At 21.2% G+C, this 22,084-nt stretch overlaps 6 protein-coding genes across 6 annotated transcripts; 2 read left to right on the top strand and 4 right to left on the bottom strand. All coding sequences in view use genetic code 6, as the record gives it.

Annotated features, from left to right (window-relative positions):
* Nucleotides 1–22: 22 nt before the first annotated feature.
* Nucleotides 23–3,310, bottom strand: TTHERM_00355180 (hypothetical protein; the record flags this gene model as incomplete). Its single annotated transcript, XM_001010416.2, has 20 exons — nt 23–110; nt 183–272; nt 323–415; nt 473–562; nt 608–694; nt 746–835; nt 889–978; nt 1,026–1,124; nt 1,682–1,771; nt 1,823–1,912; nt 1,960–2,055; nt 2,112–2,201; nt 2,259–2,348; nt 2,396–2,485; nt 2,543–2,635; nt 2,697–2,786; nt 2,851–2,928; nt 2,984–3,058; nt 3,120–3,192; nt 3,247–3,310. The coding sequence occupies 20 exons, from the start codon at nt 3,308–3,310 to the stop codon at nt 23–25; spliced, it is 1,746 nt and encodes a 581-aa protein (XP_001010416.2).
* A 1,334-nt stretch (nt 3,311–4,644) lies between these two features.
* Nucleotides 4,645–8,659, top strand: TTHERM_00355170 (plasma-membrane choline transporter; the record flags this gene model as incomplete). Its single annotated transcript, XM_001010415.2, has 12 exons — nt 4,645–5,215; nt 5,316–5,396; nt 5,456–5,616; nt 5,836–6,033; nt 6,100–6,270; nt 6,328–6,399; nt 6,455–6,704; nt 6,759–6,934; nt 6,990–7,329; nt 7,564–7,736; nt 7,804–8,068; nt 8,121–8,659. 12 exons carry the CDS (start codon nt 4,645–4,647, stop codon nt 8,657–8,659), a joined length of 2,997 nt encoding a protein of 998 aa, XP_001010415.2.
* A 727-nt stretch (nt 8,660–9,386) lies between these two features.
* TTHERM_00355169 (hypothetical protein) lies at nt 9,387–12,585 on the bottom strand (the record flags this gene model as incomplete). The annotated part of the gene is made up of 10 exons (XM_001471157.2): nt 9,387–9,483; nt 9,712–9,801; nt 10,028–10,117; nt 10,411–10,500; nt 10,801–10,890; nt 11,178–11,267; nt 11,478–11,567; nt 11,868–11,957; nt 12,441–12,490; nt 12,547–12,585. The coding sequence occupies 10 exons, from the start codon at nt 12,583–12,585 to the stop codon at nt 9,387–9,389; spliced, it is 816 nt and encodes a 271-aa protein (XP_001471207.2).
* Nucleotides 12,586–13,784: 1,199 nt separating this feature from the next.
* TTHERM_00355160 (serine/threonine-protein phosphatase 2A 65 kDa regulatory subunit A beta) lies at nt 13,785–16,496 on the top strand (the record flags this gene model as incomplete). The annotated part of the gene is made up of 13 exons (XM_001010414.2): nt 13,785–13,956; nt 14,222–14,373; nt 14,468–14,649; nt 14,706–14,772; nt 14,825–14,965; nt 15,033–15,125; nt 15,195–15,278; nt 15,336–15,459; nt 15,513–15,787; nt 15,849–15,922; nt 16,000–16,141; nt 16,197–16,340; nt 16,407–16,496. 13 exons carry the CDS (start codon nt 13,785–13,787, stop codon nt 16,494–16,496), a joined length of 1,740 nt encoding a protein of 579 aa, XP_001010414.2.
* Nucleotides 16,497–18,199: 1,703 nt separating this feature from the next.
* On the bottom strand, nt 18,200–20,527 carry TTHERM_00355150 (hypothetical protein; the record flags this gene model as incomplete). Its single annotated transcript, XM_001010413.2, has 4 exons — nt 18,200–19,477; nt 19,767–19,919; nt 20,009–20,257; nt 20,333–20,527. The coding sequence occupies 4 exons, from the start codon at nt 20,525–20,527 to the stop codon at nt 18,200–18,202; spliced, it is 1,875 nt and encodes a 624-aa protein (XP_001010413.2).
* A 705-nt stretch (nt 20,528–21,232) lies between these two features.
* TTHERM_000355149 (hypothetical protein) lies at nt 21,233–21,889 on the bottom strand (the record flags this gene model as incomplete). Its single annotated transcript, XM_012796818.1, has 2 exons — nt 21,233–21,722; nt 21,774–21,889. 2 exons carry the CDS (start codon nt 21,887–21,889, stop codon nt 21,233–21,235), a joined length of 606 nt encoding a protein of 201 aa, XP_012652272.1.
* Between the last annotated feature and the right edge of the window lie 195 nt (nt 21,890–22,084).

Raw genomic sequence — 22,084 nt, 5'->3', positions numbered from 1 at the left:
TAACTTTAAATATAAACAATCATCAAAACAGCAATTCACAATATTTATATCTCTTTTTATCTATTATATTCAATATATAATCCTACTCAATACTTCCTAATCCATTATTTCTGTTAAATTAATATATATATATGTGTATATAATACATGTCTTATTTTTTATGATAAAAAATAAAGAAATACCTTAAATTTATTGATAAAAATACCAAGTTTCTCATTTACTTTAAGCACTCTAAATAGCTATATAAATATTCCAGCTAGCACATATTATTTCTAAATTTAAAAAATTTATAATTATTTTTAAAAAACATTATTTTTCTTACGATAAGTTTAATTCAAGACTTTCAATTTAAACATAGCTTTAAAATAGAACTTCAGCCACAGATTGTATTCCTATATTTTTTATTCCACACGCACTTATTTTAATAGTTTTTATTTTTAATATTATATATACATTTTTGTGTTTAAAATACCTTAAATTTATGCTTAGTTGCTTAATAGAGTTTGTGTTTGACAATGGTTTTAAGACCGTCCCAATATATTTTTCATCAAAGCTGTTTAAACTTAAAAAAAATGCTTAATAAATTTAAACACTTTAAAAATTTTACGATAAATCTAAACTGAATTTTTGAAGAAAAGGAAAACTAGTTATTTTATTCAGAAACCCATATTTGTTGCTTTCGATTCTGTTTTTACTAAGTAAAATTCATTAGAAAAAATTTAATACTAATTTTGTATAAATTTACGATAGATTTATATTTAATTAAGCTAAATACTAAATGTTGCTAAAATTTTCAAAACTCTCGATACAATCTTAAGCAGTCAAATTATTTTTTCTATTTTATTATTACAAAATATTAAAAAATAATAACTTAAATAAAAAAATAACCTTAAATTGATATTCAATTATTTTAAACCAGCAATAACATCCATTCTTTTAAAAATTGTAGAACACGCTAAACTGCTAAGTTAATTATTACTACAAAAAATATTTTTTTATCAAATAAAAATAAAAATAATAAAAACCATAAGCTTATTGAGAGAAAAAGAAGTTTATTCATTTTTTAATAGAGTGCTGAAAAATTATATGCTATACTTTCGTCTATCTCATTCAACTAATTATCACTTAAATAAAATTTAAATTAATTATTGAATTAAATATATCAAATTTAAATTAAAAAGTATGAAATAAAATCCTTGATGTATTTAAATCAACTTTGAACAAAAAATTAAACCTATAAATATAGAAATTATGTTTAATCCTAAATTATTATTAGATTTAAAAATAAAATTGACATTCCTTTGAATTAAAATTAATCCAATATATTAAAAAAGAAGAGTATTAAAAAATAAAATAATTAATGAAAATTATCTTTTTTAGAAAATATTTGATTTTAAATTTTCTTGAAATATGGAATTAAAATTGATAGACTTTTTGAAAAGCTAAAATTTAATAGAAAATTAATTTCTGGTTACTTTCTAACAGCAAATTCAATAAATTCATTAAGAAATAATGTAAAAATGATTTTTTCTAAATATAACAGAAAAAGATTCTATTGATTGCTTATACAAAAATTTATATTTTTTTGCTAAAAAGAATGAAAAAAAATTAATTATGTCAAAAAAAATATTGAATTAAATAAATTTTGATTTTTTTAAAAAATTTTGAATTAAAATAATACTCAAAATTAACATCCAGCTCTTCTAATTATTTGCATTTAGATATATTTTAGAAAAAGTTATAATATCCTTCAAATGTGACTTAGTTTTCCCTTTTTATTTATAAAAATAATCAGCTTACTAACTATTAATCATATTTTTACCATAGAACTAATTTTATTTTTTTCAATCTTGTCACTTAAAAGAATTGTAAAGCCATATCAGCGACATCACTATCTCCAATAGAATTATTGCTTTTTTAGATTTATAAGCTTAATTTTGATTTATAATTTAAATTTACGATAAATCAATATCAATCTCTTGTAATAACTTGCATGAAACAATTCCTTCCATAAGTGATTTTTCATCAAGCTGCTAACTTTGAATTGAATTACCTCTTTAAATTAGTTAAATATAATAACTGATATAATTTTTCTTTGTCATTTTATTTACTCTAAATTGATTTTTAGCTATACAATATTTTTTAAATATTTCATTTCTTAGAAAAGGAGTAAAGCCCCATCAAATTACAATGAATTATTACTAAATTTTAAATAATTATTAAATAACCAATTTAGTTAAGAAATAATAAAACCAAACCTAAAATCAATATCTAAATACTCCACATTCAAACCTTTTTACCATCCTTCAAGAGCAATATCTAATCCATAAGCTCCTATATAATTATTACTTTATTAATTTATGTTATAAGAATTCCACAAGATAATAATAAATACTCTAAATTTATTGTTAGTTTTTTTAATTTTAGAAGTTAAGACAGGTCTTGAAGTATGTTTTTGATGCACTTTGAATTTAAATTGTTATTCCTAAATATTACAAAAGCTATCTGTAAACTATTTATTCTATAAACTAGCTAAATTTACCTAAAATTAAGCTCTATTATTTACAAGCTAACACACGAATTAGTCAATTCTTTAATCAGGCTTTCTAATTAGACTTTGGTAATTTGAGTAGATCTTTTTTTATTTATTTGCATTTATAAATAGATTTAATATAAAGCATAAAAATAAAACTTACTCGAAATTAAGATTAACTTCAGCTAAGCTTGCAAACAATTAAATGATGTTGTTGAAATCTTTGACAAATTTTTCATCTATTAGCTTATTTCTATATATTTTTTAACCTTCATTCTAAATAATTATATTTCTGATAAATATAAATAGGATTATACTATTATTAGATGATCATTTTGAATTCTGTAGCAGATTAAATAATTGCATTTCTAATTTCATCTATTTCATTTTATTATCTATAAATAAACATAATTTTAAGATTCCTTTAGCTATGAAATTTAAACTAAATACTTAAATCCAAAATTCAAACTTTTTAATCTTTCTTTAACTTCATCAATTGGTATTGGTTTAATTTACTCTTATAATCTTTTTATTAAATGAAATCGAAATCAGTTTAAAAAAATATTTCAACTCAACTAAATTCTACTCATTATTTTATTCCTAGTTCGATTATTGTACTTCTTTATTTTTGTCAAACTTAGCGTTCGATAGATTTTCATCTTTTAAATAAAATAAGTTAATTTAATCTTAGAGATTACTGTGAGTAAATATACTTATTTGTTTATTTTCTTAATTACTAGCTGCAGGAGTTTCTTTTTTTGAGTCTTAATTTTCCATTTACTTATACACAAACTTTTATTTAAAAAGATACAGATCTAACAATAAAAATTTGATATGCTTATTTTGTTTAAAAATTCGAATACCTTTTTAATTTTAAAAAATAACAATAACAATGAATAGAAAAAACAAACAGTATTCTTTAGATAAATTAATTAAACTAATGTTATACAAAAATGATTTTAAAGTGAAGTAAAATATATAAAGTTAAACTAATAATACATAAAAATATAAACTTTATTTTGGTTAAAATATACTTACGGCTTTCATGAATAGTTAAAAGTAGAGATAATTAATTATTCATTTATTCAAAATTTATTGATATTATTATATTTATAGTTTTATTTATATAAAACTTTTTAAATTGATGTTATAAAATTTAATACATATAAACTGTTATTAGATTTGAATATCTTAATTTATGAAGTTCTTTTTTTAATATTTATTTTAAAAATATATTATGAATTGATAAGAAATTATTTGATATTAATATATTTCATTTAAAATTTTTATATTAAATTGCAAGTAAATGAGTATGTAATATCTAAATTATCATTGTTCAACAAAATAAAAATAATAAATTTGCCATAATATATATTTTTGTAATAACTGAGAAATTTTTGGACTCTTACTCAATAGAAATAGTCAAAAAAATAAAATTTTTTGTTATATATTTCGATTATTAAAGAGAGGATATAGTAAATTCATTAAATCAAATTTTATTTATTGGCTATTTTTGATGAATAATATGAAAATTTTTTATTTTTTAAAATATTTACAAGAAATTTTTAAATAAGTAAAAACTTATAAAAAGTATGTCAACAAATTTATTTAAACTTAGACTTGATAGATGGTCTTTATTTTTTAAAAATATTTTATATAAATAATATATACTTACTAATAATGAATAAACAAAATAACAAATATACTTAAAAGAATTGCATTAAACTTCTTTAAAAATATATTGAAAACATTTTCAGATTTGAAAGTTTTGGATATTTTATCATAAATAAATTTTTAATATGTAATAATAAAGTTTTAAAATAAATTCAAATAATAAATAAATAATAAAAAAATATGAAAATCAATTTGAACAGATTTACGTTATCCTTAAAGTAAATGTTTGATTCAGGCAATTTTTTGATTGATTGATTGATTTATTATTTGTTAATATTATTAAGCTTTAGAGTAGAATGTAAATCTTCATACACTCAAATCAATATTATTTGCGGATTTTAATCAATTAATTTATTAAATGCTTAGAATTATAAACTATAATTCTTGCTTATTCAATTTAATTTATTATTGATATTCTTGAGAAGTAGACTATAAAAATGAGTTAGCTAAAAATAGAAGGAAATAAAAACAGACCTCCTTCAGAGATGGAAATCAAAACTCTTATCTTTGGAAAAAAGGGAGATGATTCATTTGAAGATGAGGATAAAAAATAAGTAGAGACACAAAAAGTTTTATAAATATTAGAATCCGATGAAGAAGATAATAGTGGAAGTGGAAGTGGTAAAGAAAGCGGCGAAGGATCTTAAAATAGTGATAAAGAGGAAAAATAAAATGAACAAGCACAAAATGTTGAAGAGTAACAAGAAACTCACTCTTAAAAAAGGGCTAGAAAAAAGCAGTAAAAAAAAGAAGAAAAAAGACAGAGACTAATGGAATTGTTGGAGTTAAATGATGAAGATGATTTTAATATTGGAAATATGGAGAATACTTAAAAGTCCAAAACAGAAACTAATAAAACAAATACAGTAACTGTGACAACAGTAAATGGCTAGCAGAAATTTACTAAATAAGATAAGCTATCTGCAATAGAAAAACTAGATTAAATTGATATGAATGATAAATACAATCAAAAGTTTATGCCAATCTAAGACTTTAAAGGAATCGTTGGTAAACAAACCTTTGATATTCAAGAGATGATCAATAAATAGGCAGATTCTCTCTTTAATTTATTAGTTAATATTTTAAATAACACAATTTTTTTAAAAAGAGGAAAGAGGTTGCACGAACATATTTTGTTTACTAGTTTGGATTATTTTAAACGGGGGTTTTTTTTTTTGTGCAGTAGTTAGTAAAAAATTTAATTAAATGTCTGATTTTAAACAAGTAATTTTCTTTTTAACTCATTAGGCTTCATGCAGGGATAGCCTAATAGACTTTCAAATGGTAATGATTTTAGAGGAGATATATGTGGTGTTGGAATTTTATCAGACAGATAATTCTAATATTTTGCAGCTGCTACTATAGATTTGAAAGTATCTATATGTGTATCTAAATGTCCCTAAACAACTGTAAAAAAAAAATTAATTTGTTTTTTTAAAACTATTTTATCATTTATTTATAATTAGATGAATTTAAAATATTTGAAATACTTTTTGATATTTTACTTGAAGATTTTTTCATAATTTATATGAAATTTTTTATGTTTTATTTGAAGACTTTTTCTAATTTTATTTGAAGCTTTTTAAATATTTTATTTGAAAATTTTTTGAAATAAATTTGCTGGATAGGGATAAAGCATATGTCTTTACAATTTGCAAGGAATTATTTATCCTGATGAATGGCAGACTTTCTGTTATTAGCAGCTTGCATGTGATAATTTAGGAAGATATTGCATGCCGAAAGAACCCTTAAATAGACAGGCAGTAGAAGTTTATCTATCTACAACAAGAAATACAGTCAAGAGACTTTCATCAGATTTAAATTTGGTATAATTTAAAATAAAAAAATATTAATTAAAAATAATAATTTATTAATTGATTAAATATTAATAGACTTTGGATCTAATTTGTATCGGAGCATTTTTGGGAGTTTTGTTAGCATTTGCATTTTAATATGTACTAAGGTATGAAGAAAAAGTACCATATTTGATTTGGGGTTGCATTTGGGGAAGTGTATTTTGCTTTTGCATAATTTCTTATTTGTTTTATGAAGAATATGTTAGAGTAAAATTAAATTCAAAGGCGAAATTTATATTTTTAATAACAATTATTAAAATAAAGCTAATTAAATTCAACTGTTTGCTCGGCATTGATAAACATTCATGTGGCGGTTCTCGTGCATATCTCTTTTATGTATTATTTAATTTTTTATTAAATTAGTTTTTAGAGTATTTTTTTTAAATTAAAGACACTATTTTGGGTAATGCTGATTGTTGCTGGAGTTTACCTGCTTATTGTTATTAATCTTTTTAACAGAATCAACTTAGCTATAGGATTCGTAAAGGCGTCTTCTAGAGTAATAAAAGTTTTAAATCAGCTTACAATAGTACCTTTCTTCTCAGTATTTTTCTAAGTAGCTGCAGGAGCATTAACCGTTATTTCTTGTATTTATGCGATGACTATTGGTTAAGTTGTTTAGGTTCCAACAGCAGCCTCAGGTAAAAAACATATTTTATATCATTTATATATATAATTCATATTTTGTTAAAAAGCAATTCAAAATAATGAGACAAAAGTTATTGAGTATAGCTCATACTCAGTATATTTAATATTGTTTTTGTTTTATATGTTCTTCAATTGGTAACTTTTTGCTCATAATGTTAACAACATGATTACTTCTTTCGCCCTATGTATCTGGTTTTTTGCAAAGAAGAAAGATACTGTTGAAGTAAGTAGTTAGTTAGTTATTAAATAAAGAGTTAAATTATACTTAAAATATTAAGATTCCTCTAAAAATTACACTGAAGAGAATTTTCAGATATCATATAGGAACTGTTTCTCTCTATGTCCTGATGAAACCTATATTTATCATTCCTAAAATGCTTTTAGACCTTGTTATTGCCATATTTAGATAACTACCTTAAGGAAGTTAATTTGTTAGATATATTGAAGGATGCTTTTGTTTTTGTATAAACATTTATAGATCCTTTTTAAGATATATTTCAGTGAATTGCTTTGTCCAAACATGTCTATTTGGAGATGGATATGGAACTGCATCCAAAAAAGCCTATTTCTTAATCAACAGGCATAAAGAAAAACTAAAAGATCTTGATTTCTTAATTAGTAAAATAATATTTTATTTTATTTTCATTGATTTATTTTTCAAGGGTTATTTATTTCTCAAGTTAAAATAAAATTCTGAATTTAAAATGATTAAAAAACATCAATTTTAGAAATATTTTTTGTTAGAAAAATGAAGAAAGATTGAATAAGAATTTTTTTTTACAACTTTAGAATAAAATTCTAATTAATTATCGTAAGTAAATAAGAATTTCTAATAATTAATTCAAAATTAAGGTTTTATGATTTACCAAATTAAACTATGTTGTGCTCTGATTATTGCTGTATTACTTTATATTATAATCAGGACTACATCATATACACCTATTCTCTAGAATGACCTTTCTGAAGTAGAAACACCAATTTTACCTGCTGGTGTTATTTTTATTATTTGCTATTAAATATCTGATGTAAATTAAAAAAAATAAATTTTTAAAGTAGCATTCTTAAATTATTATTATTAATTATGGTAAATAGATTTTCTAAGGTTCTTTTCACATGGCTTGTAAGACTATTATTTAATGTTACTTTATAGACAAAGAAATGTTTGTGGGTGAACAAAGATTCGTTGAAAAATTCATTAGAGATTTTATGGAATTTTATGCTAAAGAAGACTTAAATACATTTAAAATTAAGTCAGAGAAAGCAGCAGCAATTACACAGAAATTGAAAAATAAAGAAATTCTTGAGGCTATTAATAAAAATTACTTTAACGAATTCGAAGGAAAGACTAAACCATTCGGTAATTCATTAAAATATTGAAAATTTTTAAATGAAATTTATAAATTCAATAGAAAAAAAGAAAAAAGATGATGAGGACGAAGATAATAGTGATGATGAAGAGGATAACAGTAAAAATAAAAAATCTGATTCAGACTCTTATATTATTGAGGGAGATGACGATGATGATTCAGATGATTAAAAGGATGACTTTAATATTGGAGGAAATACAACCAAAGTTATTTAAACTTAACCTGTTAGAATTTAATAAAGAAAAAATACTGCAGGCTACAATACAAGTAATATGTACATAAACGATAATGCTTCTTCTGCTAATGGAGATACAGTTGCTTTAAAGAGAATGGATGAAACATCTATGAGAAGCAGTGGTGTTAGCTTCTTTGATGGTAAAACCAAGAATGAAACATAGCATCTAATTAATAATGGCTCAGCGTTTAGTATAAATAATGCTCCAACTCAATAAAGACTAGGAACTGGTAATAGCGAAACGAAGGTTATTGATCTTTCAAGAGGAGGAACAGCTAACAATGGAAGACTTAATTCAGGACCTAGATTGTTTATGGGCAATAAGCTTCCTAAAAATTAGTAGTGAAAGGAAAATAACATAATTCAATTTATTAATTTATTAAAGTTATTAGTTAAATAATATTAAAAATATCTTTTACGAAAATAAGTAAAAAATATATAAATAAATATTTTAAATTAAATTTATTTTACTTATTAAGTATTTTTATCATGAAATAAAGAAATCAAAATATTTATTTATCAATTTTGAAATGAAGACCACAATCTCTTAAAATAAAAAAAGATTTTTTAGAATTTTATTACACATTTTATGTTTATTTTCTAACTAATTTATTTTTTGAAATTTACATAAATTAATTACCAAATATTAATCCATCCAAAAATATTTACTAGATTTAAATATTTATTTTTAAAAAAATAAAGGTTAATCAAATTAAATTTATTCTAATTTGCAAAATTAAAAATATTTAGTTGTAATTTATTCTGAAAAAATTGTTTGTTAAATTAAAAATAATAACTAAAAAGATATTAAAAGATTTTATTGCTTTTGGTAAAAAATGAGGGCTATTTTAGAAAAATTAATTTATTTAACTAAATTTAATTTCTAAATTTTCTTATATTCAATAAGTTATTTATTTATTTACTAAAATTTGATATTGATAAATTTAAAAATGATAATAAATCTATCTTTTTTTCAGGTTAATTTATTTTATTACAAAATATTATAAAATTAAACATATTAAAATATATAATTCCAATATTTAATATTTGTACATCTTTTCACCACTTGCTTATCACTAGAATTTAATTTTAAAGATAACTAATTTTTTTGATTTAAGACACTTACTTTATACTTTCAATTCTTATTATTTTTGATTGATCTAGTTTTAACTTTTATTACAAATTAGAATAATTACTAAAATAATAAAACAGAATAAAATTTTTTAATTAAAAATTATATTTAAAATTAATAGATAAAAAAAATTAGTAAAGTAAATGAAAAAGAAAAATAAATTAAATAAAGAACAAGCAAATTAATTAAAAGAGTTTTATTTTTTTAAATTTATTTTTATATTCAAAAATATCACACACAATCCAAAACAAATAAATTGCTTTTACCGAAGATTAAGTGTCAAATTTGAGAGATTAATGTAATTTGCTAAAGCAGTACATAAGTCTTATGCACCAATTGTGCCAATTTAATTTCCACTATTAAAATTAATGAAAAAAATATTATTAATTAGCTAGTTGAAAATAAAATATTATTTAAATTAAGAAAGAGAGAATAAAAAAAACACAAGTAAAATAAAAAAGAAATAGAAAACTAAATTAAACAAAAAGCTAACAAACCAATTAAAAGAATATAATTAAATTATTTTAAATTCATTTTTATATTAAATGATATCACAATAAAAAACAGATAAACTGCTTTTACCGAAGATTAAGTGCCAATTTTGAGAGATTAGTGCAATTTGCTAAAGCAGAGCATAAGCCTTATGCACCGATTGCTCGAATTTCATTACCACTATTTGAATATTGAAGAAAAAATATGTATTTAATCAGTTAGTTAGAAGGAAAAAATGAAGAAAAAATATGAAATAATAAAGAAATAATTAATTAATTAATAATAAAAGTAAATGTTGAAAATAAAAAATGAGTTAAATTAAGAAAGAGAAAAAAAACACAAATAGTATAAAAAAGAAATAGAAAAATAAATCAAATAAAAAGCCAACAAACAAATTAAATGAATATATGATAGTGTTTTAACTTCATTTTTATATTTAAATATATCACAATCTAATACAAATGAACTATTACCAAAAATCAAGAGCCAAATTTGAGAGATTAGTGCAATTTGCTAAAGCAGAACCTAAGCACAATGCACCGTTTGCACCAATTTCATTGTAACTTATTAAAATATTGAAGAAAAAATATGAATTAATAAGTTAGTTAGAAAGAAAAAATGAAGAAAAAATATGAAATAATAAAAAATGAATTAACTAATAATAAAAGAAAGCAAGCAAAAGTTAAAAATTAAAAATAAATTAAATTAAATTAAGAAAAAAACAAGAAAAAAAAACACAAATAAAATAAAAAATAAATCAAATAAAAAGCCAACAAACAAATTCAAAGAACATAATTATATTGTTTTAAATTTATTTGTATATTAAAAAATATCACAATCCAAAACAAACAAAGTATTTTTACCTAAGATCAAGTGTCAAATTTGAAAGTTTAGTGCAATTTACTAAAAAAGAGCCTAAACCTGATGCACCATCATCAAGAATATCATTGCAACTATTTAAATATAGAAGAAAAAAAATCTACTTTATTAATTAGTTAGAAGAAAAAAATAAAGAAATAAAAATAAATTAATTAATTAATAATAAAAGCAAAAGTTTAAAATAAAAAATGAGTTAAATCATGAAAGATAGAATAAAAAAAAACACAAGTAAAATAAAAAAGAAATAGAAAAATAAATCATATAAAAAACTAACAAACAAATTAAAAGAATAAATAATATATTTTAAATTCATTTTAATATTAAAAAATATCTCAATCCAAAACAAATAAACTGTTTTTACCTAAGATCAATTGCCAAATTTGAGAGGTTAGTGCAATTTGCTAAAGCAGAACCTAAACCTGATGCACCAAGTGCACCAATTTAATTGCCACTATTTAAATATTGAAGTAAATATAAAATTAACTTGTGAGTAAATTAAGAAAGTAGAAGAAAAAAAAATTAAGTAAAATAAATAAGAAAAAGAAAAATGAATAAAATATAAAGCGAGCTAATAAACAATTAAAAGAATAAATTTATATTGCTTTAAATGCATTTTTATATTCAAAAATATCAATATTAAAAACAAATAAACTGTTTATACATAAGTATAAGTGTCAAATTAGAGAGATTAGAGCAATTTACTAAAGAGGAACCTAAACCAGATGTACCAATTGCACCAATTTAATTGCCACTTTTTAAATATTGAAAAAAATATATATTTAATTAATCAGTTAGTTAGAAGATAAAATAAAGAAATAATTTGAAGTAATAAGAAATGAATTAATTAGTAATAAAAACAAAAGTTGAAAATAAAGAATGAGTTGAATTATGAAAGATAGAATAAAAAAAGTACTATTAAAACAAAAAGAAATAGAAAAATCAATCAAACAAAAAGCTAACAAAAAAATTAAAAGAAAATATGTAAATTTATTTATATAGCACTTCTTATTTTAAAAAATATCACAATCCAAAACAAATAAACTGCTTTTACCTAAGGTTAAGTGTCAAATTTTAGAGATTAGTGCAATTTGCTAAAGCAGAATCTAAGTCCGATGCGCCAATTGCATCAATTGATTAGTTGCTTTTGAAAATTTGAAGAATAAATATATAATTAATTATTTAGTTGAGGGAAAAATGAAGAAAAAATATGAAATAATAAAAAAATAATAAATTAATATAAAGCAAAAAGTTTAAAATAAAAAATGAGTAAAATTAAGAAAAATAAAATAAAAAAAAACATAAATTCAATAAAAACGAAAAAGAAATGAAATAAAAAGCTATAAAATAAATTAAAAAAGTTTTATTGTTTTAAATTCATTTTTATAACTAAAAATATCAAAAATCCAAAACAAATATACTATTTATTTTTATCAATTTAAACCTTTAGAAAGAAAAAATATCAAATAATAAAAAGTGAATAATGAATATTAAAAAGTGAATGTTAAAATTAAGTTTAAAAAATCTAAAAAAAGAATTTTTATTAGAAAAAAAATATCATAAATAAATTAAAAGTTAAATATATAAAACATATTAAGAAATAATAATATTTATAAATTAAATATACTTCAGACTAATATGGAGAACCTAATGAGATTAGAGTTAAGAGTTTAAAAACTTTTTTATTTACAAAAATAAATTTAAAGTATATTTTTTAAAAAACAAATAATTACTTCTTCTAATTTGTAGTATTATTTAATCTATTACATCATTTATTTATTTTTATCATAAATATTGAATAGTAAGTAATTAATTGAAATTTAATTAATTATAAATTGAAAAAAAAAGAACAAATTATATGAATTTATAAATTAGCTTTTAGCTAGAGATATCACAAAAAAATTAGTGTAGCATTCATTATTAAATCTTAATATTTCTATCTAAAATATGTGGAAGTTGATAATGGAATTGAGTCTGGACCCTAGATTAGTTTTTTGTCATACATTGCAGCATACACTAAGTTAAAAATAAAGCAAGTATTATAATATCTTAAATATATAATAATATATACTATAAATCCTCAATAATTAAAACCAATCCCTCCTAAATTTTTTACTATTTTGATTATTATTACTAAAAATTTGTTAAAAATGTTTTTTAAAAAGTCTTAAAAAGTAGCCCTCCAAGGAAAATACTTGGAAGGCGAAAAAATAGTAGGCAGAGAGGTTTTTTCTGCCTACTGGTCTAAAAAAGCTCCGATCATTATTAATTCTCTAAAATAATTTTGCATATTTTTAAAATAATTATTTATTTTTATAAAAAGATATTAAATACAACTAATTTTTAATTTGAAAAATAAAAAAATTGAATTACTTTTAAAAATCAACTTCTTAAATTTAAAGTTTTATCGACTAAAAATACAAAACAGAATAAAAATTTGCAGTTTTTTATTAAGAAATTTGCAAAATAAATAAACTTATAAAAAATTTATTTATCATTTGTTCTAATTAAATAGACTGTTTTTGCAAATTTAAAGGTTTTTCAAATAAAATAAATTAATAATATCAAATAAACAATAATAAAATGCTGCAACACGCACAGATACATACAAATAATGAATGTAATGAAAAAAGAATAAAGAGATTATTTGTTAATCTATTTCATTCATAGAATTGAGATTTGAATAAGCAATAGTTTTTTAATACATAGAGATTTTAGTACTGTATTATGTAAATAAAATAAATCAATAAATAAACAAACAAATAACTAACTAAAAATTAATTGTGTATTTGTAAATATTATATTTACTTTGCATTCTTTAAATATTCATATTAAATAGATAGAGAAGAGAAATCAAATATTATAGGAAAATAAATTAAAAAAATCAAAATCCTTCTTTCAGTCAAATTCAAAGTTTCAATTAAATCAATAAATAAATACAAATAAGATAAACATAAGTAGTAAGTAAGTAATGAGCAAAAAAACAGTAGAAAACAAGACTGGTATTCCAGTTAGTACTTTAATTGATGATTTAAAGAGCGAGGATATTCGTAAAAGATAGCTCTCAGTTTAGAATTTAAATGTTATAGCAAGCGCATTAGGACCTGAACGTACCCGTTTGGAACTAATTCCATTCTTGAACGGTAGACATTAATTAATTAATAAATCAATCAATCAGTTTTATTCTAAAAGTGCTGTTAGAATTAACTATACAAAAAGATATATAGATGATAACTGCTTTTATTGATTTCAATTTTTAGGAAATTTTCAAAAAAATATTTTTTGTTGATTTCAAATGTAAAATGTGCTTAAAACATTTTGTTATTTTGTTTTAAGTTAATAGTGATAAAAAAACAGCATGTTAAAATTTCAATTTGAATAACTCATTGACTTTTAAATTAAAAAAAGAGCTGATGGATGATGAAGATGAAATTTTATCTGCCTTAGCTGAAAGCTTATCAAATTTTATTGACTTCGTAGGAGGAAACCAAAATGCTGTCGTTCTCTTTTCAGTGTTAGAATCATTATGCAAAGTTGATGAAAGTTCGGTCAGGAATAAGGTAATTTATTTGGCAATATAGATATTCTAAGCAAAAATTAAGTGCTTAACCTAAATATGTCATTTTTTAAAATATTACTAATATAAATTATAAGGCTGCCCAAACACTAATTTCATTGATCAAAGTTATAGATATTAAAAAGAACGAGGAGCTTCTCCAAAATCTCGTTAAGAGATTAAATGAAAGTGAAAACTATTTAGCTAAGGGTCCTTTGACAATGATTATTCCCTCTTTTTACGGTCAAGTATCATCAAGTTTCCAGTAGGAGTTGAATAAGTAAGTTTCGATTGATTGCATTAGCTTTTAAATCTGATAAATATTATTGATATTAGAATCTATCTCGCAGCTACTCGTGATCAAATTCCTTAAGTCAAGAAGCAAGCTTCTTTAAATTTAAAAGTAGGCAAATATCTTTTAAAATATAATAAATAAAACTTATAATAAAAAATAGGATTTTGTAGCTGTTGCTTGTCCAAAAAGCGATGATGTAGTTTTAAGCATTATAAATTAAAATATCGAAGAAGAATAAGATTTTGTTCGTCTTTATATGGTAGATGCATGTACTAGATATTTAAAAACTGAAGGCACTTAAGTAAAAATGATATAATTTAAATTACAGTCAGCCTAATAAAAAACTTTTAATTAAAATTTAAAATTAGAAAAATCATAGTATTATCCATCAACACCTTAAAAATCTTTCAGAAGACAAATCCTGGAGAATTAAATATTACTTATGTGAAAAGCTTCAAGAGGTAAATGAATAAATAAAGATAAACAGAAAAACAATTAATAGATATAATTTTGTTATTAAAATTCCTTAGGTTACCTAATCTCTTGGTAAGAGTGATTTTAAAAGACTAATTTTTGGAAATTACATTAAGTATCTTGAAGATTAAGAACCAGAAGTAATTAAATGATATTTGAAATAGACAAGGTTTAATATAAAATATAATAATAAATAGTTAAGATCAATCGCAGCTACAAAGCTCTCTGTTGTAGGAGCATAAATTGAGCCTGATGAGGTTGTCCAAAAACTTATTCCTATTGTTAAAACTCTTTCAACTGACACATAAAACTATGTCAGAAGTAAATAATTATAATAAGAGAAAGTTGAATTTATTTAAAACAAATGAATTTAGATTCGCTAGCATAAGGCTTTTTGGGATTGAGTTAGTTTATTGGAAAGAAAAATTCAGTTGATTTAATACTCCCTGTGCTACTTTAACTCTTAAAAGATGAAGATAGCGAAGTTAGAATCAGCTTATTTAAATCACTTAATTAAATTACGAACGTTTTAGGTATTGATACACTCCAACAATCTATCGTTCCTGCTCTTTCTGACCTTGCACAAGATAAAAACTGGAGAATAAGATCTTCTTCTATTGATATTATTTCTTTCTTTGCTAAGGAAATTGTAAGCTTTCTCCTACCATCAATGAGAAATCATAATTAAATATTTATATTTATATTCAAAGGGATCAGACTTTTTAAATGATAAAATTATTAAAATTTTAATGGACTGGCTTTCTGATCGTGTTTATGCAGTCAGGTAAAACTAAATAAAAAATTTGCTAAAAATGAATGAATTAATCAATAAACAAAATTTTTAAATAAATAAATAAAAAGAGAATCTGCAGTCCAATCAGTTAAAAATATTATCCAATCTTTAGGTTGGTAGTGGTCTGAAAAGAATATCATGCCTAAGATATTAGCATTAAAAGACTAAACAAACTATTTACACCGTGAGACTCTGCTCTTCATTTTAATAGTATTTATTAAATTAGTATGAAGGTCATTTATTAATTATTCTTTTTCAATTATAGCAATCTAATAAATAAATCAATTCTGATTACTTAAACAAAAATATTGTCCCTACCTTGATATCTCTTAGCAAAGACCCCGTAGCTAATATCAGATTTAATGTAGCAAAGTGCTTTAAAGCCCTCAGTACTTAAATTAAAGAAAAAGTAACAATATTCATTCATTTATAATTAGCTTAAGGAGGTATTAACTAAATTTAATTCAAAAATTAGGAATAAACTAAAAAAGTTTTAACAAGCTTATGCGAAGATTCAGATATAGATGTTAAATATTTTGCAAAATAAGCATTGGACTCAATGTGAAATACTTTTTGAGCTTAATAATATTTTAATACTCGTCATTTTTGTCTTATTTATTTACTTAAAGACTTACACAAACTCACACCTACACATTTTATATTTCAAGATGATTTCTTTTATCTTAACCCAAGGTAAATCCCTTTTAAAATTAATAATGAGACAAAGCATGAAGAAGAAAGCAATTTAATTATATATAATTTATATTTAGTTAATACTTGTAATAAATCTTTTTACTTATAAATAAATATCTTTATTACAAATAAAAAGTATTCCATTTATTTGCAAACAAAATTAACTCATTCTCAATCAAAAATAGAAAATATTTCAAATGAAAAACTTATTTGTTTTAAAAACAGCTTTATTTTTAAACAATCAATCAATCAATTTATATATTTTATTAATAAAAAAATTGTAAATTTTACTAAAAATATGTGTTTATTTTTAACTAATTCGTATGATTCTATTAGTAAACAGAAAAGCTAATAAAAGAAATCAGCTTTTTCTTTAAATTTTAAATACAGTAACCAATAAAATTCATGAATTTTAAAAATCTTAATTTAAATACAAATAAATAAAATTATAATTTTAAGTGCTTTCAAATTAAGAAAATAAAACTAATTGGCTATTGCGAGAAATAAAAAGTTAAAGAAGAAATACTTAAAATTTAAACCTAAAATTTTAGTTTTAATAAAATTATTTTTCATCTTTTTTTACTTTTTTCTTTATTCTCACTTCTTAATGCAAATAAATAATTTTTATTTTTGAATAAATTTAAAATATTATAGAAAATATAAATTTTAATCCACATTTTATATGATTTATTATGATATATTCCTATATTTACAATATTTGATTTTTCTATTCTCGAATATAAAAAATTATTTCAATTCATCCTTGTTACTTAAATTTTATTTAATCTTTTTTTTAAATATTTGCTTGCTTATTTTCCATTATTTTTTAAAAGGTTATTTATTTATAAAATATTTTTATAATTTTAATGTTGAAATAATTATGTAAAAACTTCAATTAAAATTTTAAAATATTTTTAATACTTTATTTATTTATTTTCTAGATTAATTTATTTGAATATTTTTAAGATTAGTTTATTTAAATATTTTTTTGATTAATTGACTTTACTATTAAAAAATTACTCTAAAATATTAAATTATTTAAGAGCGATTATGTATATGCATTTATTATTTTTACCATAAAAATTATTATTAAGATGTTTAAATAAATGTTCATAAATACTGAAGAGATAATACAACATTTTTGTTTTTAACATAACTATCCAAATATTTATAATAGGTTTTATGACTTAAACTCTTAATATTTTAAATAGAATACTCATTGAAATTTAAGTCAATAAAAATTTTAATTATGGTTGAAATTTTTGCTTTTAAACTGAATAAAAAAAATGTAATTTCTTTGAGTGATATTTAATCAAATATTTTTGAATGATAAAAATTATAGTTAATGACAGCCGCCTTTAAGTTTTTTTATCTAGTAAGCTGTTTATTGTTACAAAATTACATATTAACTTTACTGAAATTTGATTTACTTACAATTAAATATGCAATTCATATAAAATTAGAGAAAAATGTTTAAAATAGAAGGAAATTAATATTTACAAATTTATCAAAAGCTTTTAACTATTAGATATTATAAAGTTTTTAGGTGAAAACATATATAATCTTTTCTCACCTTCAAATATAAATCAAAGAAATAGAGCCTGCTTGTTACATAATTAAATTTTGTTAATATAAATTTTGTACTGTATTATTTTTGTCTAACTGTAATTAAAAGGGTATTTGTTATTAGGGAATAATATGTCCAAAATACTATTATTTATTTTGCTCATTAATGTTATATTAAGAATTTTAGTTGTGATATAGGTGTTGCATATTATATTCGTTTAGATAGCTATTTTACTAATTTTTACTAGAATAAATTTATTATTATTAATTTTATTACAAGTTGGTTTTGAGATTAGGGATATAAGGTTGGTTAAAATAATTATATTGATTTTATTATTAATTGTTAGATAACTAGTTTAAATAAAAGCTAGCTTACTAATTTTCTATTATTTGTTGGTTACTGAAGTTCTGTTTTTGATTAATACTATTTTGTTACATTTAATTAATATAGTTTTGTTAACTTTAATTCAAATTATTTTATAAATTTTATTATTTTTCAAGTAAATCCATATTTAATGGTTAATAGGCTAAAGAATTTATATTTTCTTAGGCATTTATAATTTAATAGCTGCTTTGAGCATTTTGATAGAGATCTTTCTTTTGTTGATGTATTTCGTCAAAGCAGCAGATAGAAGATTAACTTAGGTTTAACATAGGATTGAATGGTTTATCTTATTAAAATTTTGGCGATTCTTTTGATAATAATTTAGTTTGCAAGTCTTCAGTAGATAGTGATATTTTTAAAGGAGTTGAGTCTAGTTAGAGCATTTAAGTCTAAGGAGAAGCAAAAGATGTAATTTAAGTGGATTATAGGGAAATATTTTTTTCTGTTTTCATGTATTTGTTGTTAAGTATGAAGTCTTTTTCTTCGACCTCAAATAGAGACTCTGTGCTTCTCTTTTTCAATTGTGTCTTATTAGCGATTGCCTTTATTTTTTTTGTAAGTAATGGTTCAAATGGAGGGAAGTCTCTTAAATTAATGGTGGTTGTATATTTACAATAATTTTGATTTCCTTACTTTATAAATTCTTTATAAGAATATTCTACCTTAGACCTGTTTTCTTCCAATTAATTTAGGAATTCATCAATCTTGGTTATTTTTTTTAATGCTTTAGAGAACTTAATAATCTGAGTAGAGTTCATATTGAAGATTTTATTATGGTCTTCGATTAACTATGCAACATCTTGAGAAGGATTAACTTGTCTATAGGCTTATTAAAGATAAGAATTCTTTTCAAAAATGCATGAAAGGGCTTAAGTTTTAAATCTGAGGAGTTTTTACTGAATCTATTTATAAAGACATAAATGATTTAGAAGGAATAGACTAAAGAAACATGATAAATTTATCTATTAAAAAGCAATAAAGTAAGTAATTTCTATTGTAATAAATGATGTAAATTAGATTTTTAAAATTTAATTAGTTCTATTATTATTCCATTTAATTGATTGATGCAAATTTAATTCCATTACCGATACATTTTAATTAAAATTGTAATTGCAAAAAAAAATTATGTAACATTATTTTTGAATGTGTAAGTTAAAAATTATAAAAAAGTAAGAAATTTGCATATTTTACTTATTGAATCGTAGGAAGGAGCTAATCTTTAGATGACTTAGAAACTGATAATTAGATTATACAAACAGACTCATTTTAGAAATGTTCATTATTTTATAGAAAATAAGCTGAATAATTACGAAGTATTTACTAAGTTTGAACAACAGTCTCATTCTAATAAATTTATTAATTACATTACATTAATCATTATGATAAAAAGATAAGTTTATGTAAAATAACATTAAAATAATAAAGTTATTTACAAGCTATTCTTTGCACTAAGCGAATATCTTATTGTTGATGTATACTCTAATTATGTTTGGGAATAATTAAGATAATATGAAAGGTGATATTTTTTCATCTTGTTCACTGTTCAACGAATTTAAATATGAATTCAGTTAGTAGAGCTCTTTGATTTCAGATACAATATAATTGTTTTTTAAATCCTGTTTTTGGTTTTAGGAAGATTCATTCTTAGATAAAAGTGTGTCTAAATAACTCGAGGTAAATCTCTTTTTTTAAAATGATTAATTTTGAATAAAATGCATTCAAAAAATAATTTTAATGAATAGAAAACTAAATATTACTTCACTTCTTAATCTTTTACTCTTCTTTCTTGCTTCTACATAAATTGAATCACTAACATAGCTTGCCAATATTGTATTTTAATTTTGATTTTCATATGATTGAGCGTTTTAAAATACTAATACTAGGTAAAAGCTTACACTCTAATTTTATTTTAAATAAAGATTATTAATTGTAAAATGTATTATGTAATTCATGTGCTTTAAATTGATCAGAAATTTATTATTTAGTTTACTCTGTAATAATACTTGAAATTATTGTATTTAATAGTAAATCAACTTTATAGCCGTTCAAATTAAAATAAAGAAATCTAATCTTTATCTCTATCTATCTATTACATTTATTTACTTGAGTTATAAATTAGAAGCAAATATGATGATTGGTTATTTAGGTTTTAAAATAAAATACATTTTAAATTTGTAGGCACATTCAAAAACATTGTTTTAAAACCACTAACTTTCTTTGCTTTGATTAGATAGTAATTTCAAATTGGTTATTTTCATATTTATTTTACATATTAAAAATTTATTTTTGTAAATAAAATTTTACATTCCTTCGTGTTTAATCTTTAACATCAAATTTCAAAATTCAAGAATTCAGTGTTTGAATATAAAATTTTTTTCTCTCTTACTTTAAATTTTCAGGTGAATAATTGATTTTCGCTTATACAAAACTGAGTAATCATTATTCAAAAAATTAAATATTATTAACTTTTTTTATTTTTCTACTTGAGATACTTCAAATAGGTAAATTTTACATTTGTAAATCTATTTTTAACATTATTAACCAAATAGCTCTATTATTTTTTCTCATTAGTAAAACTAGTTGACATATTTATAATTAAAGTATAAGAAATTTCGAAATACTTTCATTCTTATAGAATAAACATTTTTAAAAGGTATTCAAAAAATTGAAATTTAAAATATATATTTTAGATAGATATTTATATAGATTAGTATTTTTAAGGTTTTATTAAAATTTGTAAAAAATGATTAGAAAAAAATTAATACTCTTGAGATAAAGGTAGTCTCTAAAAATTTTATGCCTGAGAAGAAAAGGGGTTTATCGTCTTTGACATCTTATTCCAATTCTCCTGTTAATTCTACTTCTTTAAAAGTATTGTTTTCTAATTATTTAAAGCACCTTATTTTAGCTGAGATCTTAGGTATTTTTGAGGAAATCTAACTGAAAGGAAAGCTTACTTTAATAGTAGGGATTACTAAATTCTTATACCAAAGCTACTATTCACGATTGGCGTCCCATATAAATTACTTTTCTTGGCTTATATTAATCATTGAGCAACCTAAAAACTAGCTCTCCTTTAACTGATACCATTATTTAAGGTTTTGGCATTTTTAAGTTCGTTGATCGACATCAAATTCATCATTTTACCTTAATAAAGTAAATTTTTTTAGAAAATTTAAAATGATATATAACTCTTACTTTTTCAATTCAGCTTTTGAGAGGGTTTTACTTTATTTTCCTTGCTAATTAACGAATGCAAATAAATCATGGCATATAGTCTCAATATTTAAATCAGAAAGAAGTAAGCTAGACATTAATTAGATGGCTGTTTAAGCAATTCTAAAAGATGGAGTTGTTTTATGAGAATTGAATATTGTTCTTAATCTAACTGTAAAGTTATACTTTTATTTTAAATATTTTTATTATTTTATTTGAGTATTTATTCAATTTATTGTTTGAAAAATAAATATAATTCATTTCATTTATTTCCCACTCTCACTAAGATTTTA

This window comes from Tetrahymena thermophila (genome assembly GCF_000189635.1).
Source record: "Tetrahymena thermophila SB210 genomic scaffold scf_8254697, whole genome shotgun sequence".
NCBI classification, from domain to species: Eukaryota; Ciliophora; class Oligohymenophorea; order Hymenostomatida; family Tetrahymenidae; genus Tetrahymena; species Tetrahymena thermophila.
This window is presented reverse-complemented; position numbering and strand designations above follow the sequence as displayed.